Below are 26,181 nucleotides of genomic sequence, written 5' to 3'. Positions count from 1 at the left end.
TAAGGGATTAAGTTTCTTCAACTTTAAATCGTTTCTATTAATTCTTTTTAAACCATTGTCACCTGCTACCAACTGTCCACTAGCCAATGCGGGGTTTTCTATTGCATTCATGTAATAAAAGCGTGAATGCTGCTGGAGACACCGTTTTAAATTCAAATGCTAGAAGTAAATATGTTACTATTTCATGGTTTCCACCCAAAAGCACCCTGACCCCAGGGACTCTGTCCCCTGGGACATTCTGCATCTCCCTTAATGTGATTTTGTGTCATCTCCGGTGAGTGATCCTTTCCTTTCGGATAGGGGTCCAGGGAACTGATCTGACTTTAAAAAGAGACTAATAATGGCTTGGCGTTATCATGGATCCTAAGCCCTGTATTCCTGTCATAGAGGCCTTTTCACCAGGAGCAGGGCTGCCTGCGGGGTCGATTCCTGTTGCGGTTTTCCCAGTCTACGAGAGCGCCCCCTGCTGCCCACCCTGGTACATGCCAAGAGAGGAGTAGGGTACCAGAAGCTGCACACTCAGAAACAGTCACGCGGAGTTTACAATCCCAAAGGGAACCATCTAAACACTTTCGATGGACAGTCCGCGCACCCCGAGCAGTCCTTTCTGGGGCCCGATCTAGTATTTTAATCCAATACCCACAGCAAGTATCCGAGCAAACACGGATAAGAAAATGACTGGAAATGCCTTCCAGACAGTATCAAATGAGTCCTGTGGGGCTTCTAGAAGGAAAGGACCGTTCAGTGACTTTGCCGAGTCCTTTGTCCTTTCCCGGGAGACGGGATCGAGGAGCGGGGACCTCTGCCTTGCCGACCCATAGGAACAATCGATGTGGATGTGGAGGGTGGCGGCGTGTTCTCGGGCTCATCTCACGCTTTCCCCAATTAGGATTTACTGCCTGACGTCACGTCTGCCGGAGATTGGCTGTTCAGATCTGACACTCGGTTCCACGGCGAGAGAAACTTTTTAAAGACTTTGCAGCCCGGGCTGCCGCTGAGCGTCCCGCGCGCTCACACCCGCCCTCGCCCACTCTCGCCGGGTCCCGGGCGCGGCAGCCCCTGCGCCGGCGGCGGGGCGAGCGGACCCTCACCTTGCGCGGCCCGCGCCCCTCGCCCCTCCCCTCCCGGGCCCCGCGTTCCCCACCCCCACCCCGCCCCCTCCTCCCCGCCGCTTTCGGCTGGGGTCTGGGGCCGTTCAGCAGCCCGCAGAACTTCCTCTCCTGCAACCGAGTTTTCCTCCTCCCCGCCTTTCCCGGGCTCCCGGTTGTTCTCGGGGGAGCCTGAGTGCGCGTGGGCGGCCGCACCGGGCGAGCGGCGCGGCCGGGGGCGGGGGCCGGGGCCGGGGGCGCCGGCTGGGGCCCGCGATGGCGGGGGCCTGGCTCAGGTGGGGGCTCCTGCTCTGGGCAGGGTTGCTCGCGTCCTCGGTGCACTGCCGGGTGCGGAGGATCACGTACGTGGTGCGCCCGGGCCCCGGCCTGGCGGCGGGCGCCTTGCCCCTGGGCGGGCCCCAGCGCCCGCGGACCTTCAACGTCGCGCTCAACGCCAGGTACAGCCGTAGCTCGGCGGGCGCCGGGGCCCCCTCGGAGCGGACTCGGCGTACCAGCCCGCCCGGCGGCGCGGCCCTGCAGGGGCTCCGGCCACCGCCACCGCCGGAGCCGGCGCGTCCCGGGGGCTCCGGCGGGCAGCTCCACCCCAAGCCTGGCGGTCACCCGGCGGCCGCGCCGTTCGCCAAACAAGGCAGGCAAGCGGTGCGCTCCAAAGTGCCGCAGGAGACCCAGAGCGGCGGGGGCTCGAGGCTGCAGGTTCACCAGAAGCAGCAGCTGCAGGGGTAAGCCCACACCCTCCCTCCTTCCTCGCGCGCGCCGCCCGCGCGGGTACCCGGGGAGACGCGGCTCCTGGGAGCCCAGCGGCGGCCGTGGGCGTAGTGCGCCGTCGGTGAGTTGTCTCCTCCCCGCCCGCCTCTGCCTGCCTCGCTTGCAGCGCGGCGGGAAGAGCGGAGTGCGGGGAAGCCGGGGAACTTTGAGGATAAACTCCGATCGCATTGTTACTGAGCTGCGGGTAAACACAAAAGGCATTTCTGCCTGGGGCGTAACCTCCTGTGCGCGAACCAAACTACTCCTACAAGATGGGCGTAAACATGAAGTCACTACAGCTTAATCCCTCAGCATCAATTAAACTTCTCTTTGCAGCTCAGTTTAATTTTTTTTCTTGAGCTAATGGAAAAAAAAAAGTTTGGAGGAGGGCTGCCTGTAAAGATCCACTTCCTGTTTTGTGACCTGGAGTTTTCAGCATCCTACTAATTGTGAGCTTGGCTTCCCTGCACCTGTGGGGTCTGTTTTCCTGGGGCGGCGTGTCTTAGCATTGACAGGAGTTTCGGTTGGATAGTTTCTGTTACTGGGCGTTCATAAACGTCCTCCTTGCCCCTCCTCCTCATTAATCACAGGTTGAGAGTGTGGGGGAAGACTTGTTTTGCTTATTTGTTGTTGTTGTTTTCTTCAGGGGTGGTTCCAAGCGTTGTGATTTCACTCCTGTTTGGACGCCTCTCTCTGAAACTCAGATTCAATTTAAAACGTGGGTGCAGATAATACACAAAATACATTTGGCTCTACTTTACTTTTGGAGTTAAGAAAACCGTTTATTTGGACCTTGTTCTCCCCTCCTGTATAGTTCTAGGTTATGCAAGTTTTGGTTCTTCCATCCTTCCCTGATACACTGTCCTTACCCTTCTGCTTGGGCAGCTTTGGGTTGGACATCCTGGGTCCCTGTTTCGAAGCCAGAGGAATGTGGAAGCAGGAGGCTGGGCTTGCAGGAGCACCCTGGAGGCTTGGGTTCTCTGGAAGGCAGTGTCGCTATACTGGACTCAGGGGTCTTGCTTTGTTTGTTTCAGGGTCAATGTCTGTGGAGGGCAGTGCTGCCATGGCTGGAGTAAGGCCCCTGGCTCCCAGAGATGCACCAAACGTAAGTTTCCAGGTTCACAGCAGCCCTGCACAGTAGGTGAAGTGGGTCTGTCCACACGAGGCATCCCACAGGGGTCACTTGAAGAGGCTATGCAATGTCTGTGATGCAGTCTACCCCGTTATCTGAAGCCTTCATCACCACCCAGGAAGGGCTGGGCCAGGGTAATGATGGTATCAAGGCCAGCAGCGATTCATTGTACAAAACCGTGCCGTGCATCCAAGATTCCCTTGCGCCCAACCGTGGTATTAATTACTCTGTTACCACCGTGAATCAGGGGCTAGGAAAAGAAATTCCCATTGGAGGATGTGCCGTATGGCAGAACCAGTGCAATTAATTTAACCATGGATATCGACACACGAAAAACATTCTTTAAGTTGATGGTAGGAGGGGAATGGGAAGTAGGACGCCCTGCTCTGGAACAAAACATCAGTAGTGTTAAAGCTTTCTGAAAACAGCACTCAGAATCTGCCGTCCTTGTGGCCTGTTGCCTAGGAGGTAACCACTCTACTGTTCTTCAGAACTGACAAGTGGGTTTTCCTGCATTGCTTCTCCAGCTGATACACAGGCTTAGGAGTGTTTTGAAACATATATTAATGATGCATATAGATTTGAGAACATCAGGAAATACTTCCCTCTGCATTGTGAAATTAAGGATTAAGGTAAAATATTCTTTGAGGGTCCTCTTGACGAGTTGATTCTGTCTGGTGCTACCTGGACATAAAGAATTCTTACTTCCTTTCAGGAGTAGTTAAGCATTCTTATGTGTTCTCTGCATAGAGTTTGAACCATAAACATGTGGATTAGAATCGTTCAGAATTTTAGCTGCTTTTTGGTATTCAGTGTAATAAGTAAAATTTAGCAATTTGTCTTGTATACGGTTTGGATTTTAAAATGCTGGTGAATTAATTAAAAATTTTTTCTATTATGGTCATTTCTATTACAGTCATTCTGGTGAACTTGCTTGTTGGAAGATGCCTTCAATCCTTGAAAGAAACAGGACTTTGGCATAGTGGCTTTAGTTTTATAAAAAGCAGTGTCCAGGTGGGTTATGATTTGGCTGTGATCAAGGAGTAGTGGCAGACATGAACTCACTAATCAGCCTCCTTGATATTGAACTCAAACCGCTAGGTCAGAAATACTCAGGGTTGTAGGCATTTTATTTTTAATTTTAAATTTATTTTATTTATTTATTTTTGGCTGTGTTGGGTCTTTGTTGCTGCTCGCATGCTTTCTCTAGTTGCGACGAGCGGGGGCTACTCTTCGTTGCGGTGCGCGGGCTTCTCTTGTTGTGGAGCACAGGCTCTAGGTGCGCGGGCTTCAGTAGTCGTGGCATGCGGGCTCAGTAGTTGTGGCTCGTGGGCTCTAGAGTGCAGGCTCAGTAGTTGTGGCACACAGGCTTAGTTACTCTGCGGCATGTGGGATCTTCCCGGACCACGGCTCGAACCCGTGGCCCCTGCATTGGCAGGCAGATTCTTAACCACTGTGCCACCAGGGAAGCCCCAGGCATTTTAGATTGTCGTAATTCTTCACATCTTCTTAGATTACACTTGACAATAGCGCACCAGCATTTTCCTGAATTTACAATTGCTTGGGTCAATGACATGCCCTCTCCTCCCTTCGGTAACTCCTGCTATGATGTTGTTTGCCTGTTCTGTGCAGACAGCTCATCCGTGACAGCAGCATTGCTGTGCAAAGTGGGGTATTGCTGTGTAAAGATTAAAGATACAGAGCAGGTTGTTACAGGTGATGGTGAGTGCTCCTTGGTGCCCATTAGAGAGAATGTGTTCAGACTTTCAAAGAAGTTTACTTGGCAAATGATGCCGTTGAGTGCCCTCTCTGAAAAGAGAGTAGTACCCCATTCTTAGGTCGTCTGAGGATTTGCAGGTCCAAAGAAGATGCTCTAGAAGGAGAACATCCGATCTTGAGGAATCACCTCATGGCTTCCTGCTTCTCCAGGTGAGGGAGGCAAGGGCACAAGTGTGCCTCGGTTTAGCCAGGTTTGCCCTCTGGTGACCCAGAAAGAGAAAGGCTGCAAAAGGCTACCCGTCAGAAAAGTTAGGGTTGCACAGTTACTGTATACAGTGTTCCAGAGGAAGTTGCTCCGTTGGCTTAGTCTCACGATACCAATAACAAATGCTTCCGGCTTTTGGTTTAAGTTATCCTTCCAGCTTCTAGAAGGTAGCCCTTGGACAGCACCGGGACCTAAGCAATCAGTGTAACATTAGCCTTCCAGTACTGCCCAATCTGACAAATTAATTCAGGCCCAAATGGTGGAAGCTTAAATCACAACTTCTTTCAAGAACAGTTGTGTTTTGAAAAATGATGCTGGGTTAGGTCAGTGCTCAATCCAAAGTAATATACGCTAGATGGATATGTTTCAATGGGGGGTCTTGTGTTTGTCTCCCTGTGCAGAGCCAGGGAGATGAGGGAGCCTTATACCTTCACATGGGACAACTGAGGTTACCACTGATGCAGCAAAACTTGTGTCCATGGCTAAGCAGTGTGACACCAGGAAAGACCCCTGGCCTTGGGTTCAGGAAACCTGAGTTTAAACCCTCAAGCGTTCACTAGCTGTGTGGCCTTGGGGAATTCATTTGACCTCTCTGACCCTTATATTTTCCCATCCTGAAATGACTGTGCTAAAAACTTGACTACTGGGACTTCCCTGGCGGTCCAGTGGATAAGACTCCACGTTTCCACTGCAGGGGGTGTGGGTTTAATCCCTGGTTGGGGAACTAAGATCCCACATGCCATACAGCGTGGCCAAAAAAACAAAACAAAACAAAACAAACCCCAAATTTGACTACTTTCTAGGATTGTTACAGGTATCAAGGTGAAATAGAATGATGGATGTGAAAGCCTTGATGAAACCAGAAGGAGTCTTAGAGTTTATTATTGAATCAAGCCAAGTAAATCCTGTCTCATTTATCCATTATTTGGTTTTCTTTCTTCCCTATGTATGTTTCTCGTCATCTTCTTTTCAAAGAATGTACATGTGGATCCCTTTTTATATTACAGCTTTAAAGTAGTTTAGGGCTGGGGGAGGGGGAAATAGGGAGATATTGGTCAAGCGGTACAAAGTTTCAGTCCCTCAGGATGAATAAGTTCTGGAGATCTAATACACAGCGGTGTGACTATAGTTAACAGTACTGTGTTATATACTTGAAATTTCTTCAGAGGGTAGATCTTAGCGCGTTCGCACCACACACACACACACACGTTAACTGTGTGGTGATGGGTACGTTTATCAGCTTGACTGTGGTGCTTATTTTACAATGTGTGCGTATATCAAAACATTGTTATACACTTTAAATACATGCAATTTTTATTTGTCAATTATACCTCAATATAGATGAATAAAAAAAGGAATAAATGAAAACGCCAGTCACTTCCATCCTGCCTGGCTTTGATTACTGAGAAAAAAGAAATAAAGTAGGCTGGGTTGTTCTGTATCCCAGAATGATTTATTTTAAAAGAACTTTGAAAGAGACTAAATATTAGATTATCTGTGTATCTCTAGTTCTCTTTGTGTAAAGCTTGCTGTTTAGATGGAAAATACTCCCCTAAGGTATTCATAAATCGAATGGAAAAAATTCTGACACCAATTTTTGTGACTACAACTACTTTGGTAAATACTAGTGAAATTTAGACTGCAAAAGCAATTGCTTTGTGGTCTCTTTCCTCTCTCACTTCCTTATTATGCTGAGATTGAACAATTGCACTTGGATATGGTTTATTACATTTAACAAATACAAAAACCAATGGCATGTCAACATGAATTTCCTTATTACCATAGTAATCATCATATACATAATTAACACAACATTGTAAAACAACTATACTTCAAATTAAAAAAAGGTAGTAGTTATCATACAATGTGTATGCACATTTAAATGTGCACATTAAATTTAAATCAACAGCAAGGGTGCCTTGTAATTGTCAGTTCTATTTTGAGGATAATTGAAAGGGTTTAGCTGAAGAATTTCAGTTTGTAGAGACTGTTTTCCAGTTGATGCAAAAAATATTTCTGCGTAAGAGTTGGGATGTGTTTCTGTTGTTCAGTTTGCTTAATCCTGTGAGGAAAACAAGGTGCCCCTTCGAGGCAGACTGGATTGTTTTTAGTTGATTGAAACTTAATTTAAATGGGCCATAGGCAAATGCTTCTGAAGACTGAAGATTTAGCAAACCTGAAATTGCCAATCAGAGAGATGTGAAACAAATGGCAGCAGACCCACACGGGCAGAGAGAATGGATGTGGGGGTCCGCAATGGCAGCCCCGAGGGCTTTAGCCACCCAGTCTCTACGTAGAGATGCCCAGTTGCATGTTAATGCTTCTTTTCCAGACACCCTCTGTATGTGTGTCTCTAGGAATTGAAATCACAGCTCGGGATATGGCATTTTAGTTATTAATGTGGAATGACTGCTGATAGCGATGTCCATTTTGGGCAAAGGAGAAGGCACTGCATCTGTTCCCTTTCCAAGGGGTTCACATTTATTGGGAGGGTGTTAACTTTTTTTGGCCTATCCCCATTTTTGCATTTTGTTCCCTCTGTCTAAACTGAACCTGCCCCCTCTTGGTTGTTCCAATCTTATTGTGCCCCTCTCAGGGTAAGCGCAGGCCAGAGAGAGACATTGCCAGTGGGCTCAGCTTTAAAGAGGAGACTGGACCTGGGAACAGACCACACAAAAGAATAAAGGGGAGATGAGGGTGAGGCCGGGTTGGCAGGATGAGGTGGATGGAACAGGAAAGATGGCAGATCTGAATCCAAAGCGGGTGCCTGGCACATGGCAGGCCCTCCCTAAATGCATGGATGGTTCTTTCATTTCTTTAACGGATATCTGTTTAGCTTTTACCATGTGCCAGGGTCTGTGAATAGAGGAGAAACGCAGCCAGCTGTAGAGAGTGCGGGGTCTGTTTTTACTCACTTAACTCATGGCACATCAAATGACTTGTTCTCTCCTTAGCAAGAAACAGAAAATCGATATTCCATTGCTTTTCCACTGGCATTCAGCCCACAGTGCTTTGGGGGAAAAAAACCCCAAAAGCCAACCCTAGACATTTTCCTTAATTATATACAGAAGAGACCTAGTCACGTCTACCCTTGGTGCTTAGAGTTGCCGCAGTCGAGGGCATCGTCCATGAGTGTGGGGTGTGGCTGGAGTTGCAGGTGACAGAGGCCTTTCAGGCCGTCTCCTGTCCCTCTGGGCTTGGCGTTGCGCTAGCTGAGCTCGGGAGTTGGGCCCGGAGTGATCACACAGCTTTCGTCTGCCCGCTGTGGCCATTGACAGCTGCTTCGCCAATAGATCCACAGTGAGGTTTATTGTGGCAGCTGCTGGGAGCACCGCCCCGGCCCCAGTGCTGGGAGCAGGGGTGGGAGGGTCGGCTGGAAAATCTTGTCGTGCGGCACAGACCGCCCGGTGAAGGGAGAAGGACCCAGAGGTCAAGTTCACACTGGGTCAAATATGTGTTCTCAGCACTGGTTAAAACAAACATTTAGGAACCATAAATCCTGGACTGCGATCATACTTAAACCTTCATTGTGAAACCCTGCAGCCCCTGGGCCAACCTGAACACCCCGCCCTCCCGCCCCTGCCCGGCCTGCTTTAGTGAAGTGTTTCTCTGCCCGGTGAACCCTTGGCCCTTAGGAAGCCTGCCTTGTTCAGAGGACCTTTGGCCACCACGGGAGTCTGCTGTTTCTGAGCCTGTTATTTGTTGTCTTGGATATTCCAAACATACTCAGACGTGTTTGGGAGCTCAAATAAGTTTTCCTAAAATGCAGATTTTGCTTCCAAGTTCTTCCTAGCAATGAACAGGGCAACTAGGAGTGCTAGGGCGGTGTCGCCACTCTTGTAACACTGACCAAGATCAGAGCAGGGGCTGAGAAGCTGCTGATGAGGGGAGGGTAATTTGTGCAGTGCTTTGGAGCCTGTGAAGGGCGTTCGCTTTCTTTCTTTTACTTTAAAAAAAAAAAAAAAGGAATGCTTCGTGAATATGCATGTCCTCCTTGTGCAGGGGTCACGCTAATCTCCTCTGTATCTTTCCAATATTAGTATATGTGCTGCAGAAGCCAGCGCTGGAGAGCATTTTCTTGACCTTCACACCCTGGGAGTGTAGACCAGGCAGCCATGATTTATTACCCCCTTTTTAAACGGGGGGCAGGGCTCAGACCCCACCCCAGCTCTGTGGCTCTTGGTTTATTGTTCTTTCTACTGCCCTAGGCTTCCTGGCCGTCCAGTGTGGCAGCATCTCTCTTGAGGTCTTGGTCTTCGACTCTCCTGGCAGCCCTGCTTTGGACTGGCTTTCACTGCCTCTATTCGCTGTGTGATCTCCCAAGCCTGTAACAAAGTACCGCAAACTGGGTGGCTTAGAACAACAGAAATGTATTGTCTCAGAGTTCTGGAGGCTAGAAGTCCAAAATCAGTGTGTCGAGAGGGTTGGTTCCTTGTAAGGGAAGATCTGTTCCAGGCCTCTCTCCCTGGCTAGCAGAAGGCTGTCTTCTCCTTGTGTTTCTTCACCTCATTTCCCCTCTAGGCATGTCTATCTTTGTGTCCAAATTTCCCCTTTCTATAAGGACACCCGTCATATCAGATTAGAGCTCACCATAATGACCTCATTTTTAACTTGGTTACCTCTGTAAAGACCCTGTCTCCAAATAAGGTCACAAACTAAGGTACCAGGGATCGGGAATCCAACACAGCTTTCTTTGTGGGGGGAACCATTCAACTCATGATAGAAGGCCATAGATGCTCTGCACGTGGGCTTGAGAAGTGGGCTGCTCAGAGCTGGGCCACCCCTGAGGCAGTCAGGGATTCCCTAGCAATGACCCCAGGGCGGGTGGGCAGAGGCTCAGTTGCGCTCCTCCCACATAGTCTGTGACTGTGGATCTAATGTGGCTTCTTCCCTAATTCAGGAGCTCTGGCTGCTTCAGGGAGCGGAAGATGTGAGGAACTGGCCACTGGTGATTTTGGTTATACCTCTGGGCATTTCCACTTGTTCTGCTTTAAAGAGATTCTATGATGCCTCTTAAACATGAATGTGCAGCTGGTCGCTGGAGGAGTTTGTTAAACTGCTTTCTTGAATCAGAGTCTCTGGGATTTTTATTTAATGAGCACATCAGGTGATGCTGATGGAGGTGGCCCACCTTTTGAGAAACAGTGATCCAGAAGGAACCCTGTCCTGGGCAATATTTATGACACTTTGTGTGGGAATCTGAAGGCCAAGCCTAACACTTAGCAATTTAGAAACTTGTCAAGGCAGGAGCCCTCTACACATTGCTTTAGGTCAGTTTTAAATAGTACGTACAAAGATGGCTGCATACAGGGTTATTACACCCAGTTTTTCTTTTGTTAGTTGAATGATAAATACATACATTTTTACAAGAGTTGGACACTTGCAAAATTGTTAATGATACATAGGTGGTTAAATAAAGTGGTTTTAAAAAAGGTTGAAACACTTTGGAACACATTGGGCGCTTTTTCCACTAAATATTTTATTTTTAATTATAAAATATTTTAAATACACAAAAATGCAGAAAATAATACATTCAGCTGCTCATGTTTTTAAAACCACCCTGATATGATAATTAAGCACAATAATTTACAGATAAGGGAGAAACTATGATCTTACCTTGCTCTTTTTTTTTTTTTTGGCCGTGTTGGGTCTTCATTGCTGCACACGGGCTTTCTCTAGTTGTGGTGAGCGGGGGCTACTCTTCATGGCGGTGCACAGGCTTCTCATTGTGGTGACTTCTGTTGGTGGAGTACGGGCTCTGGGCGCGCGGGCTTCAGTAGTTGTGGCATGCGGGCTCAGTAGTTGCAGTGCGCGTACTCTAGAGCATAGGCTCAGTAGTTGTGGCACACAGGCTTAGTTGCTCCGTGACATGTGGGATCTAACCCGTGTCCCTTGCACTGGCAGGTGGATTCTTAACCGCTGTGCCACCAGGATTATCTCGCTCTAACTGCATGTTTTACTAATGATGTTTCCTATCTTCCTAGGGGAGAGAAAATAGTACATAATTTGTTGGTGTGGCACAAAGTGGTTGTTTTGGTACTTATGGAAAAATACATCAGAGCTGTATTTGTATAAGCTCACGTGCACCTATTAATTGGCCTAGCTTATTATTAAGGACTGAACATTTCATGTAAGCACAGTCCCTTGGGCACCAAGAATCTGTGTGCACGGTGTCATTTAGACCCAAGACAATGTGGTTACAAGAAGGAAATGCTGCCTGTTACTGTCCCACCTGACCCGCCTTTCTTGCTTTCCTCCTCTTTCTCTCTGTCCTTTCTAGGCCTCAGTTTTGCGTGCCGTGAACTAGAGGCAGTATAGGTCCATGGTTAGAAGTTCGGTCTTTGGAGTTAGAATACAAGGCACCTAACTTGATGTTAACACTTTGTCAACACATCCTCACTATGTGACCTTGGACTGTGAGAGCTGGGGCAAGGCTAAGTTACCCCATTCACAGGACAGGTGTGATGATGGTTTGTGCTATCATTCAGAGGCTTGTTGGGGGACCGCATGAAGTAATATACACAGAGTTCTTGGAGAGCAGCTGTCCCCCTGCCCCCCGCACAACAGTATTTGACAGATGTGAGCTCTCAGGGGTTCCTGTTTACTTGCTTAGACCCTCTCCCTCCTGGGCGCCTCAGCTTTTTACACACCCCTCTTGGTGTTTCTCAGATCCCCTGGTGAAAATCATGGCTCTCTCTCCCCCTCTCTGGGAGCACTCTGTTTTCACTCTTACTTTGCTCTGGGTATGGCTGGACCAGGGGAGAGGGGCATCTGCCTCCCCATCAACGTGGAGCTCCTGGGGAGTGGCATTTTCTTTCTTTCTTTTTTTTTAAAAACACTTTTTAAAAATAAATTTATTTATTTATTTATTTTGGGCTGCGTTGGGTCTTCATTGCTGCACACAGGCTTTCTCTAGCTGCGGAGAGCGGAGGCTACTCTTCGTTGCGGAGCACGGGCTCTAGGGTGCTCGGGCTTCAGTAGTTGTGGTACGTGGGCTTATTTGTCCGCGGGATGTGGGATCTTCCCAGACCAGGGATCCAACCTGTGTTGGTCCATTCATCGGCAGGCGGATTCTTAACCACTGTGCCACCAGAGAAGTCCTGCAGGATTTTCTTTGTGTCATTTTAAGTACCCAGGCTCTGTTCCTTGCCATAGTACAGATGCTAACTGAATCGAGTAGAATTGAATTGAACCAGCATCTCTGATTTTGCTGTGTTGTAAATACTATCCTCTAAACGCTACCTAAAGAATTCTACTTCCTTTTTTGTTTCCTCTCACCTTTGGGCAATAATTCTCCTTTGGTTTTCTTTCTACTATTTTTTCTGTGTGCTTATCCCTTGCCTGACAGACACTGCTTATTATGACAGCTTTTCAAGGACACACCACCTTATTCCATTTCCTCCTACTTCTCTGAAGGCTACCCTGGCATGGCCCAAACTTTAAGACAGCTTTTCCTTTCTCACTGCCAATTTTAGAATCTTTCAGCTAAACATCATCTGATAGAGATTTGGGACTAAGTAAAATGAATGTTGTATGATTTTCCCTGTAATTTTAGATCCCCAAATACTTCTCTTGGCCAACTACACTATTCCCTGTGGTTTTTGCACTCCACTACATTTGAGTAATATTGTTGGCATGGACCTAAGTAAACAGTTTGCAAAATGTCGTGTTTTGTAAATTAGGAGATGGATGGGCTGGTTTTTTAATACATGCTCTTGGTTCTGCTGGACCAGAGGAAGGATGAGTTTGGTCAGTGGATGGGAAGACAAATTGGAGGAAAGTTTGTTTTTATTTTAAAAATTTGTTTTATTTATTTATTTTTGGCTGCATTGGGTCTTTGTTGCTGCATGAGGGCTTTCTGCAGTTGTGGGGAGCAGGGGCTACTCTTCGTTGCGGCGCGTGGGCTTCTCGTTGCGGTGGCTTCTCTTGTTGCAGAGCACGGGCTGTAGGCGCGTGGGCTTCAGTAGTTGTGGCACTTGGGCTCAGTAGTTGTGGCTCGCGGGCTCTAGAGCACAGGCTTGGTAGTTGTGGTGCACAGGCTTAGTTGTTCCGCGGCATGTGAGATCTTCCAGTACCAGGGCTCGAACCCGTGTCCCCTGCATTGGCAGGTGGATTCTCAACCACTGTGCCACCAGGGAAGTCCCTGGAGGGAGGTGTTTTTAACTGAAGTTGATGTGGTCAATTTACTCATCAGTTATTTAAAGGTGAGAACTAAATGGTTGGAGGGGAACCTTCAGAAGTATATTTTGGTAATGAATTAAGGGAGAATCTTCACAGGGGAAAGAAGATGTAACTAGCAAAAAGCCACTGGAGGAAAAGAGGATCATAAAATAAGGAATATATAATAATAGGGATCCTTTGTCTTTGTTCACTTTAAAATGTTTGTATTTCTTATAGGATTACCAAGCAATTCCAATCTCCCTTTCAATCTTGCAGGAACTTCAGTTTATTATTGTTACTATAAAATAAGAGTAGAATCTCTATCCTTTCACCCATATGTGTTACATTTAACACCATATCAAGTGGGCAGTTAACAATTAACATCTTCAGCATGTTTCATTGTAAAAGCCATTTAAATCGGCTAAGAGGTACCACCTCACCTTGATGAATCATTTGCTACATTGGTTCAAGAGTGGGAGTGCTTCTGTCTCTGCCATTAGCTGTGAAGTTTCAAGCAGATCAATTAATTAACTCCTAAGATTTTTTTTCAAGCTGAATGAAATGAATGGGGATAGGGCCATTCATCACCCAACCTAATTCAGGTCATTCTTGTGAATATTGGACATACAAATCCTCTTCTGTCTTAACTTTTTTTTTTTTAATTGGTGTATAATTGCTTCACAATGTTTTGTTAGTTTGTGCTGTACACGAAGTGAATCAGCCATATGTATACATATATCTCCTCCCTCTTGGACCAACCCCCCCCCCCGCCCCAAATCCCACCCATCTGGGTCACCACAGAGCACCAAGCTGAGCTTCCTGTGCTATACAGCGGGTTCCCACTAGCTGTCTATTTTACACATTTTTCACATTGTATCACTTTCGTGTGTGTGCACTTGTGGGTGTGTGCTTCCCGGCTTGATGTGAGTTCTGTCTGTGAGGGTAGTGATCAATACCATAACCATCTTTTTATCCTCGGACCTAGTAAGCACATAGACTTCTATGGAAGGAATGAATGAATGAATGATTAAATGGATGAATGAATTCATTTGTTGTACTTTCACTGAGTCCCTGTGTGCTAGGTACTGGCACACAGAAGGTGTTAAGATTTATTTGCTATGAAGAAAATAAAACAGGGCGAGAGGATAGAGAGTGATGGGGGCCGGGGGAAGGGGGATGGAGTAAGGAAAGGTCACTGTAAGGAGGTGGTTTATGAGACCTATGTGATATGAAAGGGTCTGGTGGAAGAGCCTTTTTGGACAAGAGAACAGCTAGAACAAAGACTCTGGGGTGGGAATAGGCCTGGCCCTGTACAGGGACGCAGAAGTGAGTTTTGTTGGGTTGTTAGTATGGGCTAGAGTAATAGGTGATAAGGGAGACAGGGCTGGATCGCCAGTCAGGTCTTGTAGGCTATGGAAAGCCATAAATAGGGGACTTACAGCTTACAAATGCAAGTAGATTTTATTATTAATGAATAAACACAATACAGGATTTGGTATTTAACAGCACTACTTTTCTATGTCTGTGAGTCTGTTTCTGTTTTGTAAATAAGTTCATTTGTATCATATTTTAGATTCCACGTATAAAGTGGAAGTAAGTAAGTGGACTTAATTCACTTAGTATGACACTCTCTAGGTCCATCCATGTTGCTGCAAATGGCATTATTTCATTCTTTTTTATGGCTGAGTAGTATTCCTTGTATATATATGCCACATCTTCTTTATCCATTCATCCATTGATGGACATTTAGGTTGCTTCCATGTCTTGGCTATTGTAAATAGTGTTGCTATAAACATTGGGGTTCATGTTTCTTTTCGAATTATAGTTTTCCCTAGATATATGGCCAGGAGTGGGATTGCTGGATCATATGGCAACTCTAGTTTTGGTTTTTAAAGAAACCTCCATACTGTTTTCCATAGTGGCTGCACCAATTTACATTTTCACCGATAGTGTAGGTGTTTTCTCCACACCCTGTCCAGCATTTGTTATTTGTAGATTTTCTGATGATGCCCATTCCAACTGGCGTGAGGTAATACCTCATTGTAGTTTTGATTTGCATTTCTCTAATAATTAGTGATGTTGAACATCTTTTCTTGTGCCTATTGGCCATCTGTATGTCTTCTTTGGGGAAATGTCTATTTAGGTCTTCTGCCTATTTTTTGATTGGGTTGTTGTTTTTGTTGAGTTGTGTGAGCTGTTTGTACATCTTGGAAATTAAGCCCTTGTTGGTCACATTGTTTACAAATATTTTCTCCCATTCCATAGGTTGTCTTTTCATTTTGTTTATGGTTTCCTTTGCTGTGCAAAAGCTTATAAGTTTGATTAGGTCCCATTTGTTTATTTTTGCCTTTCTTTCTATTGCCTTGGGAGACTGACCTAAGAAAACATTGCTATGATTTATGTCAGAGAATGTTTTGTGTATGTTCTTTTCTAGGAGTTTTATGGTGTCATGTCTTATATTTAAGTCTTTAAGCCATTTTGAGTTTATTTTTGTGTATGGTGTGAGGGTGTATTCTAACTTCATTGATTTCTGTGCAGCTGTCCAGTTTTCCCAACACCACTTGTTGAAGAGACTGTCTTTTCTTCATTGTATATTCTTGTCCATTGTATATTCTTGTCTCTTTTGTCAAAGATTAATTGACTGTACGTGTGTGGTTTTATTTCTGGGCTTTCTATTCTGTTCCATTGATCCATACGTCAGTTTTTGTGCCAGTACCATGCTGTTTTGATTACTGTAGCTTTGTAGTATTGTCTGAAGTCTGGGAGGGTTATGCCTCCAGCTTTGTTCTTTTTCTTCTGGATTACTTTGCAATTCTGGGTCTTTCATGGTTCCATATAAGTTTTAAGATTATTTGTTCTAGTTCTGTGAAAAATGTCATAGGTATTTGATAAGGGATTGCATTAAATCTGTAGATTGCTTTGTGCAGTATGGCCATTTTAAGTGTACTAATTCTTCCAATTCAATGTTTCATTGTTCTTAATGTATAAGTCTTTCACCTACTTAGGTTTATTCCTAAGTATTTTTTTTTGGATGTGATTTTAAAAGGGGTTGCTTTATTACTTTCCCTTTCTGATATTTCATTGTTAGTGTAAAGACATGCAACAGATTTCTGAATGTTAATTGAAAAATAATGTTTTAAATAGAAAGTTGAATCACCTTTATTGTTAATTTTTTTTTTTTTGCGGTACGCGGGCCTCTCACTGCTGTGGCTTCTCCTGTCATGGAGCACAGGCTCCGGACGCACAGGCTCAGCGGCCATGGCCCACGGGCCCAGCCGCTCCGCGGCATGTGGGATCCTCCTGGACCGGGGCACGAACCCGTGCCCCCTGCATTGGCAGGCGGACCCTCAACCACTGCGCCACCCGGGGAAGCCCCCTATTGTTAATTTTTATTGATGAGAAAAGCTGCATATAGAATAGTGAAGTACCCAAGGCCATACACAAATTACTGTTGCAGTCTAACTTCCTGTGTTGTACCCAGATCGCCAGCCCAGCCCTATGCTGATTGGACCTCTGTGCCTTTGCTGAGCTCTGGCAGAAGGTGACACTCACACCAGAGCCATGAGGCCAAGACTTAGGATGGAAGTTTGAGGATCAAAAAAAAAAAAAGTCTCTGGTCACTGCTGTGTTGAAAAGCAAACTAGGGGGGATCTTCACATGGTACTAAATAAAAAATAAAACGTTAAATCCTTTAAAAAAACTTTAAACATAAAAATCCCAATCTTGTGCTTGTAGAAAATTCACAGAGAGCAGTTAGGATGTGTTAAAGTAAGAGTGTAAAATTTTTGGAATACATTTGAATTCTGTTCTGAAATTTTCTTCAATGCCTCCGCCCCATCCAACTTATTGTTGGTGGGGTGAGCCCGAGATAGGTGCAAAGGTAGCCTCTGCTGGGAGATTTGTAAATGAGGTTAATACCACCCTCTGCAGTTAAGATCGGATGAAATGAGGCTCATGAACATGCGTCACAGGAGAGCCCTATAAACATAAGGTGATATTATTAATAAAGTTTTTCTGGCTGTTTTGTGAAAACTTTTCAATTGCTGGTGAAAATTTTTTTTCTATAATGTGTTAGTATACTTCTTTTCTTGAAAATTAGAATGCTTGGGACTTCCCTGGTGATCTAGCAGTTAAGACTCCGCACTCCCAGCGCAGGGGGCCTGGGTTTGATCCCTGGTCAGGGAACTGGATCCCGCACGCATGCCGCAACTAAGAGCCCACATGCTGCAACTAAAGATCCTGCACGCGGCAATGAAGATGCACGTGACGCAACTAAGACCTGGTGCAGCCAAATAAATAAATATTAAAAAAAATATACATATATATTAAAGAAAATTAGAATGCTTAGTGTATTTCAGTCAGTTTTGGGGGTCATAGATCTTGTGTATCACACCTTTACATTGATCATCCCATTTATGGTCTCTGGGGGCACATCCTGGAAGTTGGCTTGAAAATAAGCAAAAATACCTAAATCTCCACGTTAGTTCCCCGTCCACATGCACGAGTGATTCGCTTTATTCTCCTAAAAGTAGAGTGCAGGCAAAGACGAAGATTTCTTCTTTTGAGAAAGCTCCGTTTCTTTCTTACTGTGATAGTGAAAAGGTTATGTTTTTAGTCCAAAATTTCTCAGTAATTGGAGGTGAAATAATACAGATGATAAATTAAAGTCAGGGACCCTGTTTTTGTTTTACTTTGTATCCTTCGGGAAGCCGGCCTACCGGTGGTTCTGCATATACAATAGACCCTTAGTTGCTTGATTAATAAGCATTACAAGTCACATTTGTTTTGAGGGAAAGACCAGCTGAAATTCATTTAACTCAGTGGCTACCGAGATTATGTCAGTAAGCTGTTCCTTTTGTTATGAGAGAATGTATATTGCAACAAGCCTCCCTGGATGCTCAGCGCTCAATGTTGAGTGCTAGATGCTCTTTCTCTGGTAAAACTGCCCCATTCCTTCCTGTAATACAGACTGCTTGAGTGGCACTTCATAGACCTAGGGATTCTCAAAGCATGGTCCCTGGACCAGGGGCAGCAGCATCGCCTGGGAACTCATTAGAAATGCAGATTCTCAGGCCCCACCCTGGACTCGCTGAAGCAGAAACTCTGAGGTTGGGGCCCAGCACTCTGTGTTTTAACGTGCCCTCCAGGGGGTGCCGTTATAGTTGTGGTTTGAGAACCACTACTCTCGCTAAACCCATCTCCTCCTCCCTTTCTGTGTCCCCCCTGCACCCCTCCTTGATCATCCAACGGGGAGAAGGAGTACAGGGAAATTGGCTCCTTTGGGCTCCATGCCTTGGGGACTAGAAGCGTGTGTTTTCTCCCCTTCCCAACGGAACGGAGCGATTCCCTTGTCTCAGGTGGGAATTCTGGACCTGAGCAGATGCAGCCGTGCACATTGACACACAGTCTGTTCTGCACAGTGACTGAGGAGACTTGGAGAAGCCGTTTGGCCATCCAGTGAACGTGGGTTTTGTGCCTTTGGGCCTTCCTAGTTCTGTTCTTTACTGTGGACAATGCTGAAATCCCTTCTTCATGTTCTTCAGAGCTGCAGTTATCAGCTTTGTGTGGTGCATGGATCCCCTCTGTCTCACAACCCCCCGTGGGATGTATAAGAAATGCAAGTTGTGGGAATGAACTTATTTAGGAGACAGAAACAGACTCACAGACATAGAAAACAAACTTACGGTTACCAAAGAGGAAAGAGGGTGAGAAAAGGATAAATTAGGAGTTTGGGATTGGCAGATACAAACACTATATATAAAATATCAATAGATAAATCACAAGGTTCTACTATATAGCACAGGGAACTGTATTCAATGTCCTCTAATAAACCATAATGGAAAAGAATATGAAAAGGAATATATATATATACACACACACACACACACACACACATACTGAAAAACTTTGCTGTACATCAGAAACTAACACAACATTGTAAATCGAGTATACTTCAGTTAAAAAAAAAGAAATGCAGGTTATGGGGCCCCACCCCAGACCTACCACAGTGGAACCCCCAGGGGTGACCCTCGTTTTCACAAGCACCCTGCCGACTGATCCACATGGAAGCTTGAGGACCCTGGGATTAAAGTGGGTATACTGAAATAAAAGATGTCACAGGCAAGGAATGACGAGAAAGGTATTACACAATAAATAAAAGGAACAGGAGTGAACGTGACATCTTGTTTTGGAGGCAGGTGCTGTTACTCGTTTCCAAGATAGTTTAGAAGTGAAATGAAGAGCAAACTGTGGTCCAGAACATGCCCTCGGCATTGGCAGGGACAAAGCTTTCTTGTGTGAAGATGAGGAAGTTCAGACGGAGAATGGACAAGGCAGAGTTGCTTGGCCATTCCTTGGGGTCCTGCTGACTCATTCCTGGAAGTCACTGTAGGAAGGCATCAGATCTTTGGAAACTGACCAGTTGAGAATTTCAGCAATGACACACACTTTTGAATGTGTATTTAGGAAAAGAATTGCCTATAATAAGACTAAGAACCTTTGTAGAAAAAGAGTGAATGAGGAGTTGCTTTGCTTGTCCTGTGAAATAGGGACTGTTTTTCCCCATCACATATCTTTTTTTTTTTCCTGCAAAATAATGAATGCAAAAACACTTTATCTGCATATGGAAGAAAAATTACGTTTTTAAAAAATATTTATTTCTTCTCCAAGTAGAAAGTTTTTTGGGGGGGGAAGGTAGCTTATTTAAATCATCAGTTACTGTGGTAATAGTTATATGTGGTTAAAAGTAAATATTTTATCTTTTCTTCACAAACATGTAGTTATTTCCAAATACCTACATGTTACTTTTGATAAAACATTCAAATGTTTGAATACCATGTAGACAAGACCATAATATTAGAAAATGGTGCTAAAATTTTGAAAAGACCCAAATTTCAGGAATGGCTTAAAATATGAATTTAAAAAAAATTAGTTTTCACTCCTGCTGTCTTAGTATGGGTAAACATTTTTTTTTTTTTTTTTGCGGTACACGGGCCTCTCACTGTTGTGGCCTCTCCCACTGCGGAGCAGAGGCTCTGGAAGCTCAGGCTCAGCAGCCACGGCTCAAGGGCCCAGCCGTTCCACGGCATGTGGGATCCTCCCGGACCGGGGCACAAACCTGTGTCCCCTGCATCGGCAGGCAGACTCTCAACCACTGCGCCACCAGGGAAACACTTTTTTTTTAAACAACTGTTAACATTTTTATAGCTGAGTTATCTCTCTGTATATGTCCTTAGAGGCCTATATCTCACATTTGCTTATTAACCTTTCATTTTAATTCACTAAACTTCTTATAACTTATCTACTATATAGAAGGCCTTGTGTTATGGGCTAAGAAGACCCTGCTCTGTGGAGCTGACAGTCTAGTGGAAAGGACAAGATGACCATAATACTAGGAGTGTGGCAGACACACCCTAAGATAACCCCTGATGGGTGACACCCTTGTATAATTCCCTCCTCTTGAGTGTGAGAAGAACCTGTGACTTGCTTCAAGTCAATAGACTATGCGAAAGGTGACGGAATGTCATTTCCTTGACTTTGTTGTGTTATATACGACTCCATCTTAGCCAACTGGAGTGAGAGACCTCCTGCTGGCTTGGAAAAAGCATGCTGCCCTGTTGGGCTTGTGGCTTGCCGATGCAGAGGACCATGTGGCAGGAAGCTGTGGGCTGTCTCTAGCTGGTAGCCAGTATGAACCTGGAGTGCTCAGTCCGACAGACACAAGGAAATGAAGTCTGCCAAAAACCTGAATGGTCTTGGAAGTAGATTCTTCCCCACTTGAGCCTCAGATGAGACTGCAGCCCCACTGACACCTTGATTATAGCCTTGTGAAGAACTAGGTCCTGAAGCAGAGGACTGGGTTCATCTGTGCCCAGACTACTCACTTATAGAAACTGTGAGGTAATAAATGTGTATTGTTCTAAGCCTTTGAAATGGTGATACTTCGTTAGGTACCACTAGAAAATTGATACAAGGAAGAATGTGCAGATGCTGGAAGAGCAGCCCAGCCCCAAGTCATCTAACGAGCACCTAGTGAATACATTCTCTGTGTCATCCACTTTCCCAGCACTGGAAATGCAAACATGAATAAAACATGGTTATACCTTCAAGTAGCTCCCAGTCTGGAGTCGTGGGGCTTTGAGGGAAGGACGTTGCTCTCCCTTGGGGGAATATTAGAGTAGAAATTGTTTGAAATGGCTTTTGAGGATAGAGAGAACCTGGACTTGGGGAATCTGTTGGTGGGAAAACCTCTCGCTCAGGTAATGGATGGTGCTGACTTTACAGTTTGGCTGGAAAGGGGGTTTTCACTTTTGGAGGGTTTGGATTTGCTTTAACCATAAGTCTTTATTGAAGAGGAAGAATACCATTGCAGGAGATGAATAAGTCACCCTCATAGCTTAAAGGGGTAAGCTCTATGGCCAAAGTGGACAGCATAACATTTTATTTTAAAAACAATAAAATTACAAATCATAAGGGCTCCGAAGCGTCCTCTGATAATCTTTCCCTTTCATTCAAGTCCTATGTTGGATCACTGAATCATAAAACCAGATTGTCAAAATAGTCATGAATAATTTTCTTCTAAGCCAGTTTTTTTTCCTTATGGAGGGGGACTTGTGGGTCATAAAGACAGCAGCTTCCATTTGTTATGTTTTTAGCCTTTAGCTGAGGGCACTCAAATGAGGTCCTCTAAGGACCCCTTCCAAGGATGCTGTTTACCGAAGGTACCTACCGTGCTGCAAGGTGGTGTCCATAACAGGATGGCCTCACCCACAGCTCTGAGTTCCTAAATATGTCAGTCCAAAGAGGACCATTGTGTATCTTCTTTCCAGTGTGTACCCGGACAAGCACAAGACTGTTGGCTTCTGCTTTATGGCCGGCGATCATCTCATAATAGTGCTGATATTAGAAGTGCTTTTGGCCAAGCCTCTTTTTTTGGATCTGAATACATTTCAGGTTCCCCTTCATCTCTCCTGATCACTCAGCTTGGTGGTATAACACGTGGCTTTGAAGGGCTTCTCTGATCTTGTGATCTTATGAAATCTCCTTTCCTGATGGTTCTTCAAAAAGAGGAGAGCAGTTTCTCTGGCCTGTTTTAACTCAGGTGTACCTGTAGAGTGGGCTTGGTTTGTGGGCCTGTGGGGCCAGGATGTGAGAATGGAAATCAAATTCTCTTCTTCTCTAGACTCCAGGCCCCAGTGGGGTGGCAGAGGTCCTGTAGGCAGGTCTGGGGTTGCTGAGGGGTGAGAATGCGGACATTCAGGGGTGGATGGTGCCCTGTGTAACCCTCCAGGGGCACTTCTTGGTTTCTTCTGGAAACAGCAGGGAAGACCAGAGTGTTCCCTTTTCCATCCCTTCCATATCTGGCTTTGGATCTGCTTTTTTCCCTTTCCCACACCTTTAAGATTCTCTGCCCATCTATTCCTGAAGGAAGGTCACAGATAATTTGAAACCTTCTGAGGGTGTTTTCTGCTATCAGTTGCAGGTGCCGGAAGGTTTCTTTTCTATTCTTGTGCCTAGTACATGGTAGACACTCAAAAAATATTTTTGGGGCTTCCCTGGGGGCGCAGTGGTTAGGAATCCGCCTGCCGATGCAGGGGACACGGGTTCGTGCCCCGGTCCGGGAAGATCCCACATGCTGCGGAGTGACTGGGCCCGTGAGCCATGGCCACTGAGCCTGCGCGTCCGGGGCCTGTGCGCCGCAACTGGAGAGGCCACAACAGTGAGAGGCCCGCGTACTGCAAAAATAAAATAAAAATTTTGAATGAACGAATCTTTCACATCTTTCTGACCCTGTTGGCACAATTGAGTCTTATACACACAGAAGATTGAATTTGATTCATCTATATTTCTGAGGGAAGTCTAGACTCTCAGGGCAGGGGATCAGCTAGGACTTTTAGGATGATGTTGGTGAGCACATCGATTGACTGGAGGATAAAGCAGAAGCAGCTGGAGCCAAGTGGAGTGGGCGTCTGCAGGGTGTGGTGCGAGAGAGGGTGGACTCTGAGGCAGAGTTAAGCAGGACCCTGTGGTCGTAAGTGGAAGTTACACAGACTGGCCGAAGGAAAAGAGGCTCTTTATTGCCAGGTAACTGGGAGGCCTAAGGTTGATGCTGGCTTTAGGTCTTGCTGGATCTAAGGGTTTGAATGGTCATAACAGGACCAAATTGGCTACATAATCTGCAGCGCTCAGTGCAAAATGAAAATGTGGGAACCCTTTTTAAAAACCATTTACCTAGCAGTAGGTTAAGTGTTAGCTATTGTTAATTTCCAAGCAGGAATAGTAATAACCAAGTGTAAGTCCTGCATTTTACCATTTTGGGAGCTGCTTGATCCGATGCTTATTATGCCCACCGATATTCTGTGTCTGTGCAGTTTGCAGAGGTTTCAGGCCAATTAGCTTACAATCTCTTCAGGTCTCCTGGGTATTATCATGATCTCTGGGTGTTCTGCCAGCCTGAAGTGCTGCTAGAGCTCACATTTAATTTTCAGATTTCAACCCAGTGATGACTATTTTTATCAGATCATATGGAGACAAACTATAGAGGAGGGAAAAAAAAATTTTTTTAGTGTGAGTTTAGTATGAGTAACTTTTCCATCAAGTTCTAATGGAGTTCCAGTTTAAAAATTTCAATTAGAAACACATGGAGTGAGTTTCCCAAAGCTTAACACTGTCGGTTTGGACTCATATTATTCTTTACTATTTGCTTATATTGTTTACATGAAGACTGGTATCTGAGTCACTAACCACATTTTCATGAATTTGGGTGCTTTTCGTCTAGGTTTCTTGAATACCGTCTTTGATGACTGTTTTATAAACTGCTAAATAAATGAACGTGTGTGTGGGAGGGTTCTGCAGATACCCTGTCTGATTCACAGCACAGCACTGCAGAGCAGCTGTGTGGGGAAAAGTCCTAACGTTCCCATAGTCATCTTTATGACTCAGGTTGGTATTGGGATTCTACCTGTCTGTGCAGCGTTTTCATCTGAGGCAAATTAACTAAGCTTTTGGGTGCCACGTAAAGGAAGGTGAATGTCAGAGTTTTCCACGAAGAGATTAGTCACCTCTTTAACTGTGTAAGGCGGTTGAGGGGCATCCTTTCTCTTGGGAAGCGCCGGCATTTGTTCATGGCTCATGGTGGACAGTTCATTGCTCACAGATAAACAGTTTACTTTCAAAGATTATAATAGCTACTACCCCTGGCTCCAAGTAGGGTTACGCAGTTAGTAAAGATAGCTGTGGCAGATTTTTGTAAGTATGATGACAAAACTTTGACTTAAGAAGAGAGTGCTTATTTTCTTTTGCTTGAATTTGTTACTCATTTTGCTTTTTATCTCCTATCACAGAACTTGTTACTCAAAGTTACCAAACAAAATATGATCTCATACTTGCTTACCTTTCTTTTTATATATTTGCCCACAAAAATACATGTAACTATAGAGAATTTAAGCCAACACGTTTTTTTTAAAACATCTTTATTGGAGTATAATTGCTTTACAATGGTGTGTTTCTGCAAGCCAACACATTTTTTTTTTTTAAACATCTTTACTAGAGTATAATTGCATTACAATGTAGGGTTAGTTTCTGCTGTATAACAAAGTGAATCACCTATACATATACATATATGCCCATATCTCCTCCCTGTTGCGTCTCCCCGCCATCCTCCCTATCCCACCCCTCTAGGTGGTCACAGAGCACGGAGCTGATCTCCCTGTGTTATGCGGCTGCTTCCCACCAGCTATCTGTTTTACTTTGGTAGTATATATAAGTCGATGCCACTCTCTCACTTTGTCCCAGCTTACCCTTCCCCATCCCCGTGTCCTCGAGTTCATTCTCTACGTCTGCCTCTTTATTCCTGTCCTGTCCCTAGGTTCTTCATAACCTTTTTTTTTTTTTTAGACTCCATATATGTGTTAGGATACGGTGTTTGTTTTTATCTTTCTGACTTACTTCACTCTGTATGACAGTCTTTAGGTCCATCCACCTCACTACAAATAACTCAATTTCGTTCCTTTTTAAGGCGGAGTAATATTCCATTGTGTATATGTGCCACATCTTCTTTATCCATTCGTCTGTCAGTGGGCATTTAGGTTGCTTCCATGACCTGGCTATTGTAAATAGTGCTGTAATGAACACTGGGGTGCATGTGTCTTTTTGAATTTTGGTTTTCTCTGGGTATATGCCCACTAGTGGGGTTGCTGGATTGTATGGTAATTCTGTTTTTAGTTTTTTAAGGAATGTCCATATTGTTCTCCATAGTGGCTGTATCAATTTACATTTCCACCAACAGTGCAAGGGGTTCCCTTTTCTCCACACCCTCTCCAGCATTTAGTGTTTGTAGATGGTTTGATGATGGCCATTCTGATGATGGCCACTGGTGTGAGGTGATACCTCACTGTAGTCTTGATTTATATTTCTCTAATGATTAGTGATGTTGAGCATCCTTTCATGTGTTTGTTGGCAATCTGTATATCTTCTTTGGAGAAATGTCTATTTAGGTCTCCTGCCCATTTTTCTATTGGGTTGTTTGTTTTTTTGATATTGAGCTGCATGAGCTTCTTGTAAATTTTGGAGATTAATCCTTTGTCAGTTGCTTCATTTGCAAATATTTTCTCCCATTCTGAGGGTTGTCTTTTCGTCTTGTTTATGATTTCCTTGGCTGTGCAAAACCTTTTAAGTTTCATTACGTCCCATTTGTTTATTTTTATTTCCATTTCTCTAGGAGGTGGGTCCAAAAGGATCTTGCTGTGATTTATGTCAGAGTGCTCTGCCTATGCTTTCCTCTAAGAGTTTTATAGCGTCTGTCCTTACATTTAGGTTTTCATCCATTGTGAGTTTATTTTTGTGTATGGTGTTAGCGAGTGTTCTAATTTCATTCTTTTACATGTAGCTGTCCAGTTTTCCCAGCACCACTTACTGAAGAGGCTGTCTTTTCTCCATTGTATATTCTTGCCTCCTTTCTCAAAAATAAGGTGACCATATGTACGTGGGTTTATCTCTGGGCTTTCTATCCTGTTCCATTGATCTATATTTCTGTTTTTGTACCAGTACCATTC

General features: G+C 44.9%; 1 protein-coding gene across 4 annotated transcripts in view; it reads left to right on the top strand.

Moving 5' to 3' along the window:
• The first annotated feature begins 113 nt into the window (after positions 1-113).
• The window catches only part of LTBP1 (latent transforming growth factor beta binding protein 1), a 423,732-nt gene continuing 397,664 nt past the window's right edge, over positions 114-26,181 (top strand). For 2 of the 4 annotated variants that reach the window (XM_079941107.1, XM_079941105.1), the window contains exons 1-2: positions 114-1,828; positions 2,888-2,958. In XM_079941107.1, the coding sequence (XP_079797233.1) occupies positions 1,365-1,828; positions 2,888-2,958 (535 nt within the window). In that variant the 5' untranslated portion in view covers positions 114-1,364. The remainder of the gene's footprint in view (positions 1,829-2,887; positions 2,959-26,181) is intronic. The other 2 variants (XM_079941104.1, XM_079941106.1) reach the window with 2 other exon arrangements.

The sequence above is a fragment of the Stenella coeruleoalba genome (genome assembly GCF_951394435.1).
Source record: "Stenella coeruleoalba genome assembly, chromosome: 13".
Classification (NCBI taxonomy): domain Eukaryota; kingdom Metazoa; phylum Chordata; class Mammalia; order Artiodactyla; family Delphinidae; genus Stenella; species Stenella coeruleoalba.
Note: the sequence above shows the minus strand (reverse complement) of the source record. Positions and strands in the feature narration are given on the sequence as shown.